Below are 21,977 nucleotides of genomic sequence, written 5' to 3'. Positions count from 1 at the left end.
CCTGGCTCCACCCAGAACCGTCACTGAAGACCGCTCCACCCAGGGTTCCCGCTGCGCATCTGACTCAACCTGCTCATCTTCTGTCCCAAACCCAATTGCCACCTCAGTAAATCAAATGGCACCTCTACTTGCCTGGTCACCCAGAGAACAGAAAATCACCCTAACCCCCGCCCCGACCCTGCCTTAGTCACCATGTCTGACTTGTGACCACGTCCGACTTGTGTACCATGTCTTTCTGCTGTCCTGCTTCATCTCACACCTGCCGCATCCCTGCCTCTCTCCACCCCGGAGCCTTGCTCTACAGGTACCAGGGACTCCTTCCAAGTAATGAAACAGAGACAAAAATGCCACCCTGCGTACCCAGCTCCCAGAGCCGTGGCCTCCAAACTTCTTTGGTTACTGCTAATTACAAAAAAAATAGCACGTATCTCTAACATACACACGTTTACTTGTGTATAATATGTTAACATGCACTTTTCACTGTTAGCCAATATCTGAAGGCTTAATGAACCTTTCTGCAAATATTACTAATATCAGGAGATTTTAATGTATCTTTCCAATTGTCTTGATAACTTGGGGTTGTTTGTTTGGGCTGTTCATATCAATTATGATTAGACTGTTACAAGTTTTTTTGGCTTTTTTTTGTTTTTTGTTTTTTTGTTTGTTTTTTGGTGGTACTGGGGATAGAACCCTGGCTATTCTCCCAGACCTATTTTATATTTTATTTGGAAACAGGGTCTCTTAAGCCAGCACGGCTGGCTTCGAACCTGCGCGATCCTCCTGTCTCCACCTCCCAAGCGCGGGGATTACAAGCGTGCGCCACCACGCCCGGCATGTTACAAGTTTTAACTCAAGATGTAAAGATAATAAAGAGTCCCTTCTCAACTAGGGGAACAGCAGCCTAGAGCCATTTTCTTTCTCTTTCCTCATGCCTACATTAATGACCTTCTTTTTATGTTATTTATCTTTTTTTTTTTTTTTTTTTGGTGGTACTGGGGGTGGAACCCAGAGGCTTTCTACCTCCGGACTATACTCCCAGACCTATTTTATATTTTATTTGGAAACGGTCTCACTAAGTTGCCGAGAGCCTCACTAAGTAGCTGAGGCTGGCTTCTTTATCTATTATTTTTGATACTTAGTAGTTGAACCCAGCCCTATTTCTTTTTCTTTTTCTTTTTTCTCTTTCTTTTTTGCAGTACTAGGAATGGAACCCAGGGGCATTCTACCTCCAAGCTACACTCCCAGCCCTATTTTTTATTCTTTATTTTGAAATAAGGTCTCACTGCTGAGGCTGGCCACGAACCTGTGATCTTCCTGTCTCAGTCTTCCAAGTACTGGGATTGCAAATGTGCACCACCTGGCTTTTTTTTCTAAAACAGTTTACTACATTGCTGATGTCCTCACTAGGTTGCCAAGGCTGGCCTTGAACCTGTGGTCCTTTTGTCTCAGCCTCAGAAGTACTGGGATCACAGGCCTATGCCACCACACCTAAGTACTGACCTTCTTTTAACCCCAATACCTTTTCAGAAAATTTGCTAAGTGCTCCATATTCATTGTGTGAAAATTGATTCAATTAAAACTACATCAGGCCGGGCGTGGTGGCACATGCTTGTAATCCCAGCATTTGGGAGGCTGAGACTAGAGGATCTCAGTTCATGGACAGCCTCAGTTACTTAGTGAGGCCCTCTGCAACTCAGTGAGACCCGGTTTTAAAATAAAAAAAATAATAAAAAATAGGGCAGGGGGTGTAGCTCGGAGGTCAAATGCCCCTGGGATCTATCCCCAGACCCGCAAAAAAAAAAAAAAAAAAAAAAAAAAAAAACCTACATCAGATCACAGATATATCCCCTTTGCTGAACATGTATAAATATGTCACAATATGCTGGAAGTGTAAGAAGAGGCCCCTCTGCCCCTGTCCTGGAACTCCCATGCCCAGCTCCCCTTGGACCCTGCACACAACAAGAAAGCCTCTGAGCCTTTGACTTGGGGACTAAGTGCAGACACCAGGGCCAACCCCTGCATTGAGTATTAGAAAAGCTTAAATATTTTCTTTGCTGTTAGTTAAGCAAAGAAAATACAAGTTTCAGTGGTTTTTCTCCTATCCCAGTGGATCATCCAGTACAGTCCCTAGGTTCAAGAATCCTCTTTAGAGACTTCTGTTCTGTGTCCCAGTCGCACAGAAGTTGTGTAGTGTACAGGTCTTAAAAGAAGCAGCCTTCTGCAATCTCCTCTTCCCTGAAGATATGCTTCTTTATCTTCCCGGCCCTGGCACAGGCTGGCTTAGAGGGGGTGCTGGGTAAAAATTTGTGGAATTCATCTGTTTCCCAAACACTAAGAGCCTTCTCTCTGAGCTAGGGATCAGGTCTCTTCCTCACACCCCCAGTGTCACCTGCTCATCCTCATCAGCTCTGTTCAAGTGTTACCTGCAGGTGGGGCCACCCTGGGCCTTCTGCAACTGGTTACTCTCATCTTAGCACTGCAGAGGGCCTGGGGCGTCAGAGTCTGTATCCCTCCTCCTCCCTGCCCTGTTGAAGAGCATCAGAGGCAGGGAAAGGGCCCTGCTCAATTCAGTCCCCAGAGGTAGCGCGCTGTGGGGCTCAGGACATTTCTGATGAATGAGGGGCTCTTCTGAGACACAGATGAGGGCCAGGTCCAACCGGGCCTGAGGTCATCAGGTTCAGGAACTTCCCTTCTGTCCCTGAGCCGACTGCTCTGTGTGCAGCCTGGGTAATGAGCAGGGATGGAAGAACATCTGGTGGGATGGGGCGTCCAGAATGTCTCTGCACATCCGGCCTCACACAGCACTGCTCACAGACCGCCTTTCAAACTGAGTGTTTGAATGTGTGTGTGTATGTGGCGGCGGGGGTAGGGGATCTGCTGGGGATGGAACTCAGGGTGTTCTACCTCCAAGCTATAACCCCAGCCCTATTTTGTCTTTTATTTGGAGATTTTTATAAACAAAGTCTCACTAAGTTGCCGAGGGCCTTACTAAGTTTCTGATGTTGACCACGGACTTGATTCTCCTATCTCAGCTCCCAAGTATTTAGACTACAGGTGTACACCAGTGTGCCCAGCTCTTTCAGGCTGTTTTGGAGTCTGTTAGGAAAAGTGGGAACCCTGAATTTGGGGATGAACATCCACTCCTGAGCAGCACTGTGTCTGTGCTACTGGTGCTCCCCCTCCCCAGGCCAAGTGGCACCTAGGAGCCAGCAGCCTCTCCCTGAGCATCATCTGTGGCCAAAAGCACTCAGTCAAGCCAGAGGCACCAGCACTATCAATAAATTATTGTCCAGAGATGTGCCAAGGCCTGGATACAGACAATCTAAAAGCATTCTGTCCCTCCGATGGGGTCAACCCAGTGAACTCATCTGCTAATGGCCCACCCCGACTCTATTCCCCATATAGAAGCCTGAGTCATCCCCAGTTCCTGCCCCAGCCCAGCTCCCCTGCACCAAGCCAATGATGGGCCATCTCCTTCAGGGCCTCATCTGTAAAATGAGAACAAAATTTTGCAGCTGGACATGGTGACGCACACCTGTGATCCCAGTACTTAGGAGGCTGAGACAGGAAGATCACATGTTCAAGGCCACTGTCAGCAATTTACAAGATCCTGTTTCACAAATAAAAAGATCTGAGGTTATAACTTGGAGAGAGAACGCCCTTGGGTTGAATCTCACGTGTACACACACACACACACACACACACACACACGCACACGACTTTGCTTGCAAAGTTATTAGGATAAAATTGGATATCTTATATGCTGCAAAATGTCAAGTAGAATGACAGCAAGTACCCTTTCCCTCCTTCCTCTTCCTCTTGACCCCTGCAGTCTTTCCTCAACGCAGACCTTGTCCACCCTTCACCTGGACCTATGCGGTATCTCTCGCCTGGGCTCCTACCTCTCCCCCACATCACTGAACTATCTTCCTCTGTGATGGGAGTTGTGTTTTAACTTCAAAGTACACAGCCAACATTTAAGCACCTTCTGTGTGCCAGGCTGCAGATAGAGACAAAGGAGGCCTCCCGGGACCCAGCACGGGGCTCCAAGGACACTTAAGAGACTGGCAAGTCACATCTCTACTATGGTTTGAACATGTCCCCCCCAAAAAACTCATGGGCTAGAAACTTAATCCCCAACCAACCAGTGTTGGGAGATGGGGCCTAATGAGAGCTAATTAGGCCATGAGATAGAGCTGAAGAGATTAACACTGTTATTGCACAAGTGGATTTATTCTTGGAGACACAGGTTACTTATAAAAGGAGAGTTTCTCTCTCTCTCTCTCTCTCTGCGCCTCTCCCATCATGATCAGCAAGATGGCCCTGGCCAGATGTTGGTCCCTCAGACTTGGACTTCTCAGCCTCCAGAAGCCAACAGATTTCTGCTCATTATAAATGATCCAGTCTCCGGCATTCTGTTATTAGCAGCAAAAAAAGAGATTAAGACAATCACTGAACTGGTTCTTGAGTAGAAGCTGTGTCCTTTCCAGTTCACACCCCCACACACACCCAAACCTCAGCTGCCCTCTGCCCACCCTTCTACCCATCTTTGACACAGGGGCAAATAGCAGAGAGTCTCAGCATGAAAAAACTGCCTGGGGGCAGTGGAAGAAACGGTAAACAGGCAAGGTTTGTGACTTGCCATCTGCCAACATCTGGCTCCGTGGCTCCCAAGGGCAAAGAATGTATTTAGGAAGGTGGTGGGGGAGGCAAGTAGGCTGAGCAAGAGCAGGTTCTCACCACAGAGGTGTCCTCAACACATGCAGAAGAACCAGCTCCTCCACCTTGGGAAAGACCGAGGCCTCCAGCCTCCGCCCAGCAAGGCTTCCGTGGCCAAGGAAGGCCAAGAGCAAGATCCCTGCCTGAGACCACCAGCCACAGGCAGATGGCTCAAGAGATTCCCAGTGAGGTCTGGAAGCGGAAAGCCTGTTGCCCAGACATGACAGCCACATCCCCCCTTCCCCTCCCACCCTGACACAGTCTTGGTGTGTCTGAGACAGTAGCAGTTGCACTGATCAAAAGCCTTGGGGCAAATAGGATTACACAGGTGAATTTTCTACAGTAAATATGACCTAAGTCAGTGATGGGAACCCTCGTCTTCACAGAGCACAGGCTACCAGGATCTGGCTGCCCCATGTACTCAACTGTTGAGGACAGGGATGGACACAGCAATCCTGGACAAAACCCCAGGAAGGGGAGGACACAGCCCCCGCCACTGACACGATGTTCATTTCCCAGAGTGACAGAAACAAAGGACCACAGCTGGAGGGTTTTAAACAACAGGAACTGCGGGGCCTGGTGGCGCACGCTTGTAATCCCCACGCTTGGGAGGCAGAGACAGGAGGATCGCGCAGGTTCGAAGCCAGCCGCGCGCTGGCTTAGGAGACCCTGTTTCCAAATAAAAATGTAAAAATAGGTCTGGGAGTGTAGCCCGGAGGTAGAAGGGCTTCCAGGAACCCCAGTACCACCCAAAATAATAATAATAATAAATTAAACAACAGGAACGTGTTGTCTGCCAGTCCTGGAGGCCCAAGTCTACTATCCAAGTCTCAGCAGGCCACACGTCCCCCAGAGTCTCTCAGGGAGAATCTGTCTTGGTTCATTTTCTGTTGCTACTACAGAAGACCTGAAACTTTCCATCACTGTGACATCGCTGAGCTAAGTCAAGGTACAAGGAAGAAAGGCTTTTTTGGGCTGATGCTCTCAGAGGTTTCAGTCCTTGGTCAGTGGGCATGTCACTGCTGGACCCATGGGGGGGCAGCACATCGCGGCGGGAGCACGTGACTAGGACGCAGAGAAGGAGGTGGGGCAGGGTCCCCATGCTCCCTCAAGGGCATTCCTGAGTGTGGCCAGATGGCTTCACTGAGGCCCCACCTCTCGAGGGTTCTACCACGAGCCTTTAACACCTGGGCCCTTGGGAAACACTCATCAAAACCATCGTGTAGGGGATTCTTTATAAAGAAAAGGGATTTGTTTATTTGTTTTGGTGTGTGTGTGTGTGTGTGTGTGTGTGTGTGTGTGTGTGTTGTTTTGCTTTGCCATACTGGGGTATTGAACCCAAAGGCATTCTACTCCAAGCTACATCCAGGCCTACTGTATTTTTACATGGAAACAGGGCCTCACTAAGTTGCTGAGGCTAGCCTCAAACCTGCAATCCTCCTGTCTCTCCCTCCCAAGTACTAAGATTGCAAGAGTGCACCACCACACCCGGTTCAGAAAAGAAATTTGTTTTTCACAGTTCTGGAGCTGGGAAGTCCAAGATCATGGCACTAGCAGCTGCTGAGGGCTGTGTTGTAACGTGGAGGAAGGGCAAGTGGGCATGCAGGAGAGAGGGAGGGTGGGGTGGGCAGACTTGTCTTTTTATCAGGGGCCCATTCCTACAATAATTAATCCAGTCTCCAAATACTTGTATCAACCCATTCACGAGCCCGGGCCGCCTAATCTCTTCCTAAAGACCCCACCTGCCAGCACTGTGGCACTGGGAATAGCAACCCAAACACAGGGACTCCTGCAGAAGCCTCCGTGCCTCTTCCAGCTCTTGGTGGCCACAAGCACTCCCAGGCTCTCGTCCAGGGCACTCCGACCTCTGCCTGTCTTCAGAGTCACCTTCCTGTGTGTCTTCCCCTCTTCTTCCCTCTCTGTATCTGTCTCTGTGATCCTTCTTTTTCTCTAAGGAAGCCAGTCACATTGGGTGAAAATTCATCCTACTCCAGCCTGACCTAATCTTTCTTTTTTAATGAGACGGGATCTGGCTAAGTTGCCGAGGCTGACCTCTAACTTGTGATGCTCCTGCTTCAGCCTCCCAAATAGCTAGGATTACAAGCATGTGCCATCATGCCCAGATAACTTTTTTCTGTGGCAACTCTATTTCCAAAATAAGTCACATACTGAGGACCTTGATGAACTTGAATTCTTGGGGGAAACTACTCAACCCAGTATAGTCAGCTACAACCTAAAGGATATATGCCAAGTAGCCAGTAAAAGGCTAAGTAAAGTGCCCTCTGAAGGGACTTGGGATTGAGGAGTTGCAGGTGCATGGTTTAGTGGCTGTGAAACCCTGGGTAAGTCGCTCAACTTCTCTGAGCCACCATCCTCTTGCTGACCACACAGGGTTGTCTTGAAAGTCAAGTGAAAAAATGTGCTCTGTTGCTGTAAGGTGCTGTGCAAATGCGTGAGGTGCATCCACCACTGGACATACTTTCTCCCTCCACAGCACCAGATGAGACACCACCACCCTTGCACCCTTTCTTCTTGTACCAGCTACACCTTTGCTACCTGGGTGAGATAGGAGCTGCCTGGTCTCATCAGCAAATATTTACACAGTCGCTCTATTTCCACTTTGGTTGAAGCTCTGTCATCTTCTGGTTCCAGGCTTCTGGCAGTCACTTTTAACTGGCCAGAAGGAATCAGACACATCATCTTATCAGACCCCTAACTGGCAGGCCTGACCTCTGGTTCAGACCCCGCTTATGCCCAGGTCCCCCCGGGGAGAAATGACACCACAAGCTGATCCCCGGAGAGGCAAAGTACCTGACGGCATGGGGCTGTGCCTCCTGAGAACAAGACGCGCACACAGCTGGACTAAATGGGACCCAAGGTCCAGAGACCTTGAGGTCAGTCCAGCCACATCAGGGTCCTCTCTACTTCCCCAAGTCGCAGACCTGGAAGAAGCAGCTCCTTCCATGGACAGCACTCTATACAGAGGGCAGAGCCCCAGTGGCCCATTTTTCCCTCTGATCTTCCTCGCTGCTAGGATATATCATACTGCACAGCCCACAGCGTGGTAGAGCAGCTGTTGGACCATGCAGGTAAATAAAACCAAAGAAGAGGGTCCTGCTCATCGCCGCACTGCTGGCAAGGGAGCTGGAACATAAATAAGCACAAACTGTTGATGAAGCGCAAAGAATTAATGACGGGCACAGAACATATGGTAGTAATGGGTGCTAGTCAAACATACGTTTTGAAGGGAATGAGTCACTTAACCTGCGACTGAAATAATAATCATTTTCACTTCACCGATAATATTTATATGGCACTTAGTGTCTGCCAGGTACCACCATAAGCACTTGGCAACATGTTAAGTTACTTAGTGCTCACAGCAGCCATAGAAAGCAGGTCCTAGTCAGGTCCCATTTTATGGACATGGGAAGTGAGATGCAGAGCGTTAAGTAGCACCTGCAAGGTGAAACAGCTGGGGGTGATGGAGCCATGATGGCCGAGATGCAAGCTGGGCGTGCAGGTCAACCCAGTGCCGTGTTGTTCGTTATCTGAATCATGAGAAACAAGTGTAGTGTAAACTTATACTACTTACTCTCTAGGCAGATTCTTTTTAAAAAAGACCATCAAAGTCCTATCTGTTCATGGTCTTGAATCTACAACACAGGATGAGAAGTAACGTCTCCCATCCCTGTTGAACTCCAAGTCTACTGGGCTACCTAGGATGGAATTAAGAGTATCATCGAGAAACACATAAAAGGAAAGGGCCCAGGCATCCATCTCAGTGGTAAACATGCTCGCCTAGCAAGCCTAAGGCCCTGAGATCCATCCCCAGCACCACAGAAGGAAAGAACGAAGGGAGAAAGGAAGAGATGGAGAAAGGGAGAGAGAGAAAGAGGAGAGGGAGGGAGGGAGGGAGGGAGGGAAGGAGCTGGGCTCAGAAGTAATCTCATATGTGTTGTTCATCTAATTGGGGGAAGAAGATCAATGCAAAGAAGGTCTTTTTCTCAGACTGTCATCAAATTAAAAGCTTGAAGTGAGCTGGGTGTAGTGGTACACACTTGTAATCCCAGTACTTGGGAGGCTGAGACAGGAGGTTGCATGTTCCGGGCCAGCCTCAGCAACTTAGTGAGGCCCTCTGCAACTTAGTGAGACTCTGTTTCAAAAAATAAAATAATAAAATAGAGCTGGGGGTGTGGCTCAGAGGTAGACTGCCTCCTGGCTTCCATTCCCAGTACCACCAAAAAAAAAAAAAAAAAAAAAACTTAAGGTAGAAACTGCCCTCATGACTTGGGCAGGCCCACAGGGCCTCTGTGCTCTGGGAGAGCCCGAGTGGCTTCTTAGGTCCCTGGAGGACTGTAGAGCCCATCGCAGACTTCCCCCATTCATTGTGCTGTGCCCTCACCCCACCCCGTGCAGTGTACTAGGAAAGGCCTGGGGGTGCTGTGTTACTTCAACCTGAATCCCAGCATGGTCCAAGCCACAGTTTTCTCCTTTGTAACACAGAAGTAGCAGCAGCACCCACCTCCCAGGAAGCTCCAGGGACTGGGAATCCCTGTGCCTTCTTAGCACAGGCCCAGGGCCTGACCCACAGGAACACACACGGTGCCTTCAGTGTGCTTCATTGTTTGTGGCATGTGTGAAGCACATGCCTGGTCCCTCCATCAGGCTCACACCTACCTCCCCACTGCCCCAGCCCCAGCCTCAAGGCAGCTGCTCACCAGGCAGAGCCAACAGGAGGAAGGTCAGCTCAGCTCCCAGCCAACACCAGTGACTAGAGACTGGGGGGTGGGGGGTCTGGCACCCTCAGTGTCTCTGGCTCATCTGTGGTGTGGAAGTCTGAGACTCCATTCCAAACTCTGGGCCTAAACCATGCCTTGGAGAAGGGTCAGTAAGCAATGGAAATCCTCTCTAGAAAGCGAGGGAGTCAACCTTCGCAACCCCACCGCAAGCCAAGTGCATCCACCGTCCCCGCAGACAGGTGCAGCATCCCCTGCATGCCGCAGCTCACAATGGCGCCAGCCCCTGTCCACTCACCACATCTCGTTCTCCTTAAATCCTTGGAAGAGTCAGTTGCCAAACTGAATCTCAAATCACATGGTTCAGAGGGAAGAACTACAGGCTGTGTTGGCTAAAAGGAACCCCAGGTCTCAGCTATATTAATCTCTGATGCGCCCTCCAGAAATAACAACCTAGTCCCAAAGCACAGAAGAGACTTGGACAGCGCACTTAAGCTTGCAGGGGCAGGCGCCTCACCTGGAGATCTGATCACAGTGGGGGAGGGGGCCGAGAGTCTATTTCTAGCCAACTCCTCTGGAGCAGGGGGGCCAAGAGGGCCTGCTGCCCTCGGAAGGTCCTGGGTTAACAGGGGATGTGTGTCTCACGGACAGACTGAACTTCTTTATCTGCTTCAATAAGTTTTGAGCCTCAGTGTTAGATAACACCGTGAAACACACCCATCCACGATGGGCAGGCACATGTGGATAAAAAGGTGGGGACCACTGATGCTCAGGTCAAATGCACAATCAACCAACTGACCATTATATACATTCCTATAAGTTGAGTATCTTGGTAAAATGAAGTCAGGGTGAAGGCAGGAAAGGGGAGAAGGACAGAGAAAGAGGAAGAGGGCAAGAGAGACAAGGAAAGTTCTCCAGAGAGCTTTTTTTGTTTGTTTTTATCTCCACCAAAACATCTTTTTTTTATCATACCTTTTTATTTACCTTTTTATTTTATTTACCTTTTTATTTTAACAAAGCTAAACTACAAGTAAATGATTTTCCAGGTGACTCCTCTCAGACACCAGGTCTGGTATCAAAGGATTTATAAAAAATTGTATAATTTGAATTGATTTTTCTAATGGACATAAAGATGTCTTCTATTGCACCCCTACTTTTCATTTGCTTTCTTAAACAGAAATATCAGTTTCCAGAGTCTTCATGGCTTTTCGGAGGGTCTCTAAGGTTTGTTCCAACTGAACCGCTGCTGACTCTAAGAGATGGCTGGCATTCCCTGTTTTTAGTGCATCCTGCAACTTTTTCAAGGTGTCTATGGTAGTGGTTTTAGAAAGATATGGACTCCGGGTTTTCCCAAATGCGACAGCTTCCAATTGCTCTTTGATGTCTTCTCTATAGACTCACCTAACTGAAGGGTCTAATGGAGAATGTCATCAAGAGTGAAAGAGAAGATGCCAAACTCCCAGGAACGTTACTTATTCAGCACAGAGACAACGACTGTATCTGCACATTTTTTAACATTTTTTTTATCTGAATGCTGAAACTCCACATTGGTACATTTCTCAACCACAGAGCACACAGCCTTCAACACTGGGACATATAAAGGTTCCTTTTGTATTTTGTTGTGCATTGCATTCTCTACAGATTGTATCTCCTTAAAATTGTTTTAAGCATTTGTTCAAGGAATCCTTATGTTACTATCTTCTTTCACAGCTGTGGAGAGGACCTGAGTATTCATACTGCAATTAAACAACTCAGTAAATGCATTTGTGAAAGAAACAAGATCTTTCATGTGAAAGAAAAACATTCCAGCGGCTTAGGTCAGTCTCTCTTTATCCTTTTCTGACTCTGAAGTTATTTCTCCAGATATTTCTCCCACAGAAAAGTTTCAGCAAGCCACCAGAAGCTGGAAGAAGTAGGACGGATTTCCCATAGAGCCCCCACAGAAGGAAACTCCTGCTTGACTTCTGACTTCTAGTCTCCAGGCTGAGAGGATGAACTTTTACTGTTTTGCCACCAAATGTGTGGTCATTTGTGATGGCAGCCGGTTTCAGATTCAGTCCATGAGGCCGGGGACTGAGGATTTCAGGGCCTGGTAGAGGGAGGCGGGGGTGAGAGAGCACGTGGACTGTGCGCCAGGACATCTTTTTAAACTTTGTATGGTTTATGGATGTGTACGGTAAACTGTGAGACGTGTGCATTCAAGAACTGGCGCCTTCTCTCTGTAATCCCCAGAGGTCAGCACAAAGTCTGATTCTAATCTCAACTCCATGAGCACACATTCTGGGAAATGAATAGGGATTAACAGCCCCATCCACAGGGCCTCGCCTGATGCCAGACACTTCACGCAGATTATCTTGTTTAATCTTTATGACAACCTCCTGAGGTCAGTACTATCATCCCTTTTTAGCCAAGGAAGATGAAGCTCAGGCAGATTGAATGAACACCCCCAGCCACACACATAGCTAGTGGTTGAGATCAGGATGCTGGACTCCAGGAGCCCAGAGCCTGTGCTCTCCACTAAGAGCGAACCAGGCATGGAGGCCTGAAGGTTATACATTCAGAGAGGACACTTCAGCCAAATTTCAAAAAACATACCCATGTGAACATACAGTTAAGACCCTTGACTTGACCCTTGGGAGGGGCCCTAGATGAGGGGCTTTCACAGTCACTCTGTCCCTAAACTGGCCACACTATTAGAAATAGAAGAGGAAGAGCCAGGCGTGGTGGCACACACTTGTAATCCCAGCATCTGGGAGGCTAAGACAGGAGGATCACAGTTCGAGGACAGCCTCAGCTACTTAGGCCCTTTGCAACTCAGTGAGACCCTGTTTCAAAATAAATAATAAAAAATAGGGCTGGGGGTGTAGCTCGGAGGTAGAATGCCCTGGGGTTCAATCCCCAGTATTGAGAAGAAGAAGAAGAAGAAGAAGAAGAAGAAGAAGAAGAAGAAGAAGAAGAAGAAGAAGAAGAAGAAGAAGAAGAAGAAGAAGAAGAAGAAGAAGAGGAGGAGGAGGAAGAGGAGGAGAAGGAGGAGGAGGAGGAGGAGGAGGAGGAGGAGGAGGAGGAGGAGGAGGAGGAGGAGGAGGAGGAGGAAAGGGGAAAAAGAGGAAGGGATAAAAGGGGAAGAAAGAAGAGAAGGAAGGTAGGTCAGGAGGAGAACCTACAGAGATAGGTGGTAAAGAAGAGGAGCCCGGGCAGGGCACCAAGGCTTCCCTGGGGAAGAATGGGTGTTCTGGCTGTTAGCACCTGACTTCGGGTAGGAACAAACCTCTGCTCTCTGCTAGGTAGAGCCCCTTGGGTTACCAGGGACTATCCCCCACACCCACCTACTGCCTCCTTCCCAGGCCTCCCCACTGCTTCCCAGATTCTGCTGAGAGCTGGGGCCACAGCTGGAGCCAGGAGAGTGAGAAACTGCCCCACACAGCAGCATCTTCAGGCAGCTGCCTCTTCCAGCTCACCTGGGCACAGGTGAGGAGATGCTTATCCTGTCACACAGCAAAATCAAAGCCAGGGAATCCTGGTCTCCCTCTGCCTCACTGTGAAGTGAGGAGAGGAGCCCACACAGAGCCCCACGGCCCTATGTCCTAAGGTCACCTGCTCCCACTTCCCAGGCACTCAACCCTGCCCCAAAAGGCCAACTTGGAAGGGCCCTCAGATGGTAAGGGCTACATGGCTGCATGGGCTCAAGAGGCCCCTGGCCACCTCAGGTCAGGCCCTGGGCCACCACATCCATCAGCTGAAGTCAGACCAGTTGGTCCCCTCTGTGCGGAGCTCCTCCCCACTCAGACATTGCCAGGTCTACCACAGACCATGCCAGCCCGGGCCACACTCCCAGGCTTTCTGACACTGGCTAATGGTCAGCCCATTCACTGGCTGGCACCAGGAGGGACCTTGACTCCAGCTCCAACTTTGCCAGACACAGGTGAAGGCAAGAAAGAAGGGAGGGACAAAGAGGGAGGGAGAAGACAGAGAAAGACAAAAAGGTTCTCCAATCCTCCAAAGAGGAACCGGCCCCAGCTCCCTCAACTGCCTAATAGAACAAAATACTCCTTGTGGGGTTTTAAGAGAATGAAAGAGATGACATGCAGGACTACGTTCTCAATCCAAAGACCAGTGAACACGTTGAACCTGGGCTGGTCTCCCAGGAAAGGCAGGTGAGAAATGGAAGGTCTGGATTTGTTCAGTATCGAACATCAGCCTACTGTGTGACCTTGGGTGACTGGCTTTGGAGAAGTCTTCTTTATGGAGAAGGATCAGCAGGGACCCAAGTCCTTCTGGATCAGTGGTCTGTGATTCCCAGGTTTCACCTTGTATGTGACCTGGCCAGGGAGCAGCTCTGGTCACCAGGATGTTCAGGACATAAATCAGAAATGAGCCAGTGGAAGAGGGAGCTGGACCCTAGCCCTGGCACCAACGCAATTTTCAAAACATGTAATAGGCAGCAAGGGAGGCACTGGGAAGAGACACTGGCACATCTCGCCCTGAGTGAAGCTAACCAAGCTTCACTTCTGGGTCTAGGGAAGGGGCTCAGGCATCTTCAGGGAAGAAGCCCCCTCTGTCTCCAAGAGCTTTCCAATCCTCTCACCTGCACTTGCCAACAATTTATTCTATGCAGTGGCGGAATCTGTCATCCCAACCTCAACTCCTCCGCCTTTCTCCAGGCAGTCTTCTGCCCAGCCATCACCTCCTCCACGCCCAGTTAAGGGAAGGCTTTTGTAATATCTTAGGTGTGTCTCTGGCTCTGGCCCTGAGGCCTCAGGGCCCCAGCGACTTCAGGTGGTGTTCCAGCCCCTAAGACAGGTGTCAGGTTACAAGATATATAATCATTCCAGTTTGGCAACTCCACCTGTAGGGCTGTTTTAATCAACTGGCCCCACAGTCCCCACATCTCTCCTGGGAGGAGGCAGGCTTGCTGAGGGGAGAAGATGGGGCCATGAGGGGCTACCTGGGGCCCCGAGCTCCCGCCTCCTCCTGATGGTGCTGACTTGGGGCTTCTGACCTGCGAGCCAGCCAGGGCCAGTCAGAGAGGCCCTCCTGCCTCAGGGCGAAAGGAAAATCAAAGGATCACTGCCGGCCATGGTGAGTGTGGGGCCCCAGTTCCTAAGACCAGAGGGGGCCACTGACCCCACAAAGGGCCCTTTGAGGCATCAGCTGAGAGTTTTGTAACATCTCCCAGGTTAAGAAAGAGGTCACAACTAAATGAGTTCCATCAGCCCCTTCGTGTCTGGTGTCCCCCCCCCCCATCAGCTAGAGATGCCAAGTGCAGAGGCCAGGTCTGCACTCTCTCTGACCTTCCCATCCCTGCAGCATCCCCTCGTCTGCTGCCTAGAGACTGGCATTATTTTTTCAAGGGGAGGGGCAGCTGTGATGCCATGGGAGGCCACAGTCGCTCCCTGGGGAAAGTGGCTCCTTTTTGTTTTAAAGAAAACAGTGCAGAGATGCCACAGACAGTCCGGGGTAGACTCAGAGAACCTCTGCCTAGTCTCCTCTCTTCTCCTGCGCCCTCTATACTCAGAGTGTCTTCACTATTTCAAAGCCAGGGAATCCTGGTCTCCCTCTGCCTCACTGTGAAGTCCTCCTTACCAGGGAGGAGCCCACACAGAGCTCCACAGCCCTGTGCCCTGAGGTCACCTGCTCCCACTTCCCAGGCACTCAACCCTGCTCCAGCCCACTCCCCATGACCCTCTAGTGAAAAGCCCAGTAGGTACAAAGCAGAGCGCAAGCTGGGGGAGGGCTCTTGTCTGCTTTGTGCTGAGGCAGAACCAGGGTGCTTTCCCAGCCAAGGGGCTCCCCAGGAGCTTGGCCTGTGTGCGGAGAGGAGCTGTGCACCTGGGGTGGTGGAAAGGTGGGGAGAGGGCCACCCTGCCTGGCTGGAGCTGTCGCTGGATGGCACTGAGGGGACCTGAGGGGCCAGCAAACAAGGCAGCTCTTTCTGAGACGCTCACAGTCCAGGGACACTCACACTCATTCACTGTGCTGTCCTGAGATCTTAATTTTTCTGAGAATCACTTCCTCCTCCGTGACTCCTACCCCAGGCACACTCACAGGGTGGTGAGAGAGACTGAACGGGCTCTGTAGATCAGGAAACACTGTACAAATGCCAGGCCTTTTGACTAAAGGGGAACCTGCTCCAGGAAATGACAGCTGGCACCACATCTGGCTCTGACCCTCTGCCACCCAAGGAAAGAACCAGGTGTTGTGTCCCAAGGAGGGAGTGCGGTGGGCACCCTGTGGTGGGGAGTCGGGCCTCGCCTCCAAAGGCAAAGCCAGAGCATGGTCAGCCTCAGGGGTGGGCTGCTAAGCCACCGTGCCTAGTACCCTATGCTTTCCCACTAATGAGGCCAGGATAGTCACAGCCAGGGCCAGCCCTTCCTTCCCCCTTCCTTACCCGGAGCCCCTCCCTGGCTCAGAGGTTCAGAGTCCTGCATAGAGCTCCCTCTAACAGCAGGAAGAGCAGAGGTCAGAGCCAAGATCCTTCATTTATCTGCCTTCGTATCTGCTCTTAGCTGAGGCCTGGGAGGAAGTCAGGGACCCAAGACTGGCCATCCTGGATTGCCACCCAGGAAGCCCCAAACACCATGAGCCGCAATGGTGCCCGCGCCTAAGGTCAGTCCTGACCCTTTGAGCTGGGAGAGGGGCTCTCCACTGCCCTCTCCTTTCCTTGCCAGTGTGATTCAGACCAAGGAATCTGTTGGGCTTAGCTGGGGCTCAAGAAGTACATGGTCACATGCAGGGCCTGCCTTGGACCGGCACAGGGCCTCGGAGCCCACAGCCACGGGGAAGGAGACAGTGGGAGGCCCCGGAGAGATCCAAGGAAGGCTGCTCTCCTGGGTCCTTCCCACCTGGCATCACTGGGATCCCAAAGAAGCTCCGGGCGGCATCATTGGCTAGCCTCTAGGCGCGCGCGTGTGTGTGTGTGTGTGTGTGTGTGTGTGTGTGTGTGTGTGTGATGTCTAGATTCTGCCCTGAGATGCTCAAAAAGCAAGTGTGATAAGTGTCATTGAGAGGTGATCGATAAGTGACCTGGAGCTGAGAAGGCAAATTCTCTCTAGGGTGGTCGGGAAGTCATCCCCGAAGAGAAAGTTCTAGTGCTGGGCCTGAGAGCAAGATCTCTCCTATGGTGAAGCCAGGAAAGGTGCTACAGACAGAGGGTACTGCTGGTGGCCAACAAGACCAGAGGGGCAGTGCACTGTGGCTGGAACAGAACCCCGCGGAGCAGAAAGGGCCTAGGCCAAGGTCTGGCCTCTGCACTGCCTCCAGAGAGCTCAAATTCAGGTCCCTCCTCCACCCCAGAGCTCAGAGGGGTAGGAAGGAAGGACCCCAGCAGCTGTGGAGCCGCCACCCGGGTCCTGGTGGGGTCATCTTTCCCACCAGGCAGGACAGCAGGCGCCGGGCTCCACTTGCTTGACATGCAAAACGCTGCCCACCTCTCTGTGCTGGGCACTGGGGATGCACTCCAGGGCTAAGTCAAACAGACAGGGATCCTGCCCTCAGGGGTTTGGGGTCCAGCAGGGTGGCCAGGTGGGAATAGATACACATCAAATAATTACACAACGTGTGTTTACCTGGCAACTAACACCAGTGTGTTTACCTGGCAACTGAGACCAGCAGCTGAGAGAGGATACGCCCTGCCTTGTGGGGTCGGAAGAGGCTGAGGACAGGGATAGGAGGAGCGACCGGTGGGGAATGAGGAGCCAGAGGAGAGGAGGCTTTACAGGGGAAGAAACGAGAAGAACAGGCCACAAACAGTGCTCGCTCAGGCACTCTGGACAAGCTTCCCAAAGCCCCAGCAGCAGCTCAGGATAGCAGCAGGCAGTACTCTCCGGCCTGAAACTTTCATGGGCCTCGGGTCCCCAGGCACCTCATCTATCTTTTGCCTTCCATCTCACCCAGATGAAAGCATCCACCTTGTTAAAGCACCTCATTTCCCAGGGTCTCTCCAAGCAGTAGCCCGCCCCCAAGTCAAAAGTGCACCCATTTGCCACGTTCTATGAACCTGTTGCCTCTGGACAGATTGTGGGCTGCTGGTGGGCAGAGTTGATGGGTAGGTAGTGAGTGTGTGTGGACAGACAGACGGACAGATGAATGAATGAATCTCCCAGCCAGCTTCTGATCTATGGGACACTTGAAAGTGAGTAAACCATATCTGGTGGAAGCATGCCCAGTCTTATCAGAGGTGTTACCAGAAAACAGGGGCCAAGGGCTAGGGAGGGACAGGCCTGAGCCTGCCCAGAAACCCCAGTGCCAGGAAAGGCAACCAGGCCAAAGAAGCAATCACAGCCCCCCATGTGTGACTCTGCCCCACAGCCTGCAACTCTCTCACTAACCACCAGGATTGCAACAGAGACTTGGGTAGAAAGAGATTCAGAGGGCAACCCCGCCCTACCCCTTGCTCCCAGAGCAGCTTCCGGCTTCCTCGTGTAACTCTCCTGCTCCTGGAAACTCTCATAGCCAGCTGATGGAGGGGTTGGCTTAAGTTAAGGCTGAAATCTGGAGATGGACCCTGTCAGGGGTGGCAGCAGCACCTTCAGTTGCAAAGCGTCCTGGCTGGACTTTACCCACACGTGGGGCTGAGCTGACCACGGCTCTGGGCAGTCCCAGCCATCTCAATTTCTGCTGCTATAATCCCCATGCATTTTCTCCTTCGTTCATTCAGTATGTAGCCCTGAGTATACACTATGGGGTGGATAGGGTTAGACACTGTGGAGGATTCAGAGACAAGCATGCAAAGCACAGCCCTGGATTACAATCCTCTGAAGATGGAACAGGGTCAGGCTAACCTGCTCGGCCAACCCAGGCAGAGCAGGGCCCTCACTCACCCACGGATGCCAACGAGATGGAGGGACTGCAGCTAGGTCAGCCATCTCGCCTGCACCCCACCTCCACCCTGACACCCAGGTCACCCACGGAGGAGGGTTCCTGCCAGAGTCTCATTTCCAACCTAGTGCAACAATTGCCATGGCCTTCGTGGTTGGAGAAGCACTTTCATACCTAAGGTCTCCCTGTCTGTGTGATACCAATTCTCTGGGACACTGAAATCCTCATTCTACAGATAAGGAAATGGAGGCACCAAGTGGTCGCTTGGCGACTTGAAAAGGGTCACTCGAGGAGTCAAGGCTGGGACTCCAAACTCTGGCGTTCCCTCCTTGTCTTCCTCACCCCTTCCCCAAAATGAAGACCCACATTGCCGACATCTGGAGCTGCCTGAGATACCGCAGAACCAAGACACCTCACTTCCCTACCTCGAGGCTGCGGATTGGGCAGCAAAGTATACACCGCAGGGAACTGCATCAGCCAGCACAAGAGTGGAGGAAGGAAGGGTGACCAGAGGAAGGCCCAGAAGGAGTAAGCAAACACCCACGAAAGGAAAGCCGTTCACACAGCTCACTTGGAATTTCAAAAAGACTAGGAGAAAGTTTTACATCCAATGCCACTCCGGGAAAACACCGCTGAGGAAGAAAAACTGATTTAAAGAGAGAGAGAATTCTAAGAGAATCTGGCCTAGGAGCAGTGTTATCTGGGTAAGGAGACAGAAGTTCCAGGCTGACTTCCAGCTCTCACAGACCCCAGGGAAGAACCCTAGGAGTCCTTTAGGCGAGAGGCTCCGCAGTGTGTTCTAGCCTCAGTCCCACCGAGATCTAACACAGAACCCCAACAGCACTGCTGGGGCTCCATGCAACCACCAGGGTGCTGGGGCCCAATCTGCACCTGCTGTCTGCAGCAGAGCCTTCTTTATGTCCAGCTCCTACTCACAGGCCCTCCTTTTCTGGGATATTGCTTTAAGAACCTTCCCTTTGCCAAGAGAAAGGATTTCTGGGACTTCTCCATTTTCCTCAGAACCTTCTTGCCTCTTCTTCCAGATGGTCAAACATATAATCAGGGACCAAGCTCATCCTCCTCCTTCCACTGGCCTTTGCTTCCCAGCCTGCATCCTCTGCCTTCTCTCCAGAGAGCATCCCCACAGGTTATGTGACATGGTCTCAGATCACTCTCCAGGGCAGACATTTGGGGTCCACAGTGTCCCCTCCCCATGTCGGGCCCCTTGGCCTATTAAATCATCCAAATAGCTCCCATCTGTTTCAGCACAGTTGCCTCTATGCTAAACCCTTTATGGAGCTCTTTCCCATTAATAATGAAGAGCTTTTTGAGTATCTACCATGTCAAGCACTTGCTAGTCTCCAATTCAATATTATTATTAATTATTAAGAACAATAATGGGATATCTGCTTCATGGGCATATTTAGGGATCTTTAGGAAAAATACTTTTTTTGGATTTTTTTTGTACTAGAGATTAAACCCAAGGGCATTCTACCTCCAAGCTACATCCCCAGCCCCATTCTTTTTTCCTGTTTTGAAATAGGGTCTTGTTAAGTTTTTGAAGGTCTTGATAAGTTGCTGAGGCTGGCATGGAACCTGTGATCCCCCTGTCTCAGCCTCCCAAGTGCTAGGATCATAGGCATGCACTACCTCTCCTGGCTAGGTGGAAGACTTGATCTTTCTCATGCACATATTGGTATCTCAGTGGTTAAATAATGTGCCTAGGGTCTAAGGCTGGTGAGCAACAGAAGTGGAATTCAGACCCAGGTGGCAGGACTCTGTCCTCTGTGAAACACCCCCTCTTCTAGAAGTGGCACCCCATCACGGAAGGCTTCACAAAGTGCTCACAGAGCTCTGTGGGTTGGCAGGAAAGTGGGAGAGAAACACCAGGTTACAAAACCACCAAGTCGGTGTGCAGAGGAGTCACAGAATCCCCACTGAGGAACTATTTACAGGGTCACAAGTTCAGAGTTACCAGGAAGGTGGTCGAGGGATCACTAGGACCTTTGCCAGCAGACTGGATAATAGACAAACCAGAGACTGGTCATCATTAGAGCACCCCGAAGGTAGAAGGCTGCTCACTCCTGCTGCCCTGCACAGAGCCCCAGGCAGCCTGGCCTTGATGCCCACACACTAAATTCCTCCATGTTTCAAGCACCAAGCCAGGCACACCATGTCTGTCCTCTCCACAGGTCCTCACCAACAACCCAATGAGTGAGGTCCTATTGCCTCATTTTACAAACAAGGAAAGGGGAATTCAGATGGGCCCTCCACCCTAGAGCCGAGAGAGAGCTGAACAAAGTAAAACGGTGGGAGCTCAGAAAGGCTGGAGAAGACGGACAGCTACCCCCGGGACCAGGGAGGCACCTGGAAGCCTGCCCCTCTACCACCATTCTTCCATGTGATTGAAGAACCTCAGTTTCTCCATTTGAGAAACAGGGATCATCCACTCACCACTCCCTTCCAGGCACTACTCCCTGGAGTTAAGAGTTATACCTGAACACAAAAGCTAATTCTTAAATTAGCAGAGCTGGCCTGGCAGGCTGGCAGCAGGATAATGACAAGCCATCTGACACCTTCGTCTGCCCCAGGCCCTTCCCTGGAGCCATTATACCTGGAGAGGGGGCCGAGGTGCGCAGCTCAAATTGCAGCAGGTCAGCACCTATGTGGCTTAGAACAAGGCAAAATGGTTTCTAACGTAGCAGCCGGCTGAGGTTAGACCTCAAGGGAGATCTGCAGCTCGAGGACACCTAAACCCAAGTAGAGTTCCTGGATCGCCTCTACATGAGAGCCTGAGGTGGCCTGGGCTGGGGACGTCCCTGGAGACAGGGTTATAGATCAGAGGCCACTTGGAAGCCAGCATGATTGTCCCCTCAGAAGCCTTCCCTGCACTCTGAGCTACTATGGCACAGTCAGGCTTGATACAGGACATGTTAGTGGCCCTCCCCTGTCCTGCAATCCCACAGCCCTCCATGTCACTGACCTGTCATGGCTGAGGCACCTGAGAGAGTGTCCTGCCTGGCAAAGGCATCAAACTGCCCACCCCAGCTGCAGGTGAAGACGACACAGCTGTGCGAGGGATGGGGAGGGAGCCTGTTTGGAGGTCGTGAGAGAGAAAGAGTGGTGTGTGGCAGCCTTGCAGGAGCCTCTAAGCACTGAGATGGCCTGGCTGAGCCCCACTCTCCAGGTGACTGTGAGTGGCCTCTAGGTCTCTTGACACACCCAGAAATTTCTCCCCACTTCTCCCTCGGGGTCTTCCTCGCTGCCTAGTTACTGACCTCAGCAGCCTCGCCACCACCTGCCAGAGCCTCAGAGGACCTGCTTATCCCATCACCTAGCAACAGCAGCATCTCTGGCTCTAGGCTTTCCCTCAGGGGTAATGGGAAGCCAGTGCCTTGGTACCCCTGGCAGTCGGAAGCAGCCACAGACAGGAGCAGGGCCAGAAAGCGCACTTTACCTGCTTCTACTTTTCTCTCTTCATTCATACACCAATTTCTCCAGCTCTGCCCTACTGATTTCTTTCCAGAGCGAGGCAATGCAGAGTCAGAAAGGCAGAGAGGAAAGGAGAAATAAGGCCCCGGGGAAGGCTGCTGACCAAGAAAGCAGATGTGGGAGGTAGCCCCGCTTTGTGTTCCTTAGATCTCCTTCATCTGTTGCCTCTTCTTCACCTCTGTTGACCTGGTGGAACACTGGCCTGTTTCTCTG

At 51.1% G+C, this 21,977-nt stretch overlaps 1 protein-coding gene across 1 annotated transcript in view; it reads left to right on the top strand.

Annotated features, from left to right (window-relative positions):
• Positions 1-227: 227 nt before the first annotated feature.
• The window catches only part of TMPRSS4 (transmembrane serine protease 4), a gene marked incomplete at both ends in the record, with an annotated part of 41,185 nt that continues 19,435 nt past the window's right edge, over positions 228-21,977 (top strand). Inside the window, 2 exons of the mRNA XM_080717669.1 lie at positions 228-304; positions 12,800-12,923. Coding sequence (XP_080573795.1) covers positions 228-304; positions 12,800-12,923 — 201 coding nt within the window. The remainder of the gene's footprint in view (positions 305-12,799; positions 12,924-21,977) is intronic.

This window comes from Muscardinus avellanarius, assembly GCF_963383645.1.
Source record: "Muscardinus avellanarius genome assembly, chromosome: 1".
Lineage (NCBI taxonomy): Eukaryota > Metazoa > Chordata > Mammalia > Rodentia > Gliridae > Muscardinus > Muscardinus avellanarius.
Note: the sequence above shows the minus strand (reverse complement) of the source record. Positions and strands in the feature narration are given on the sequence as shown.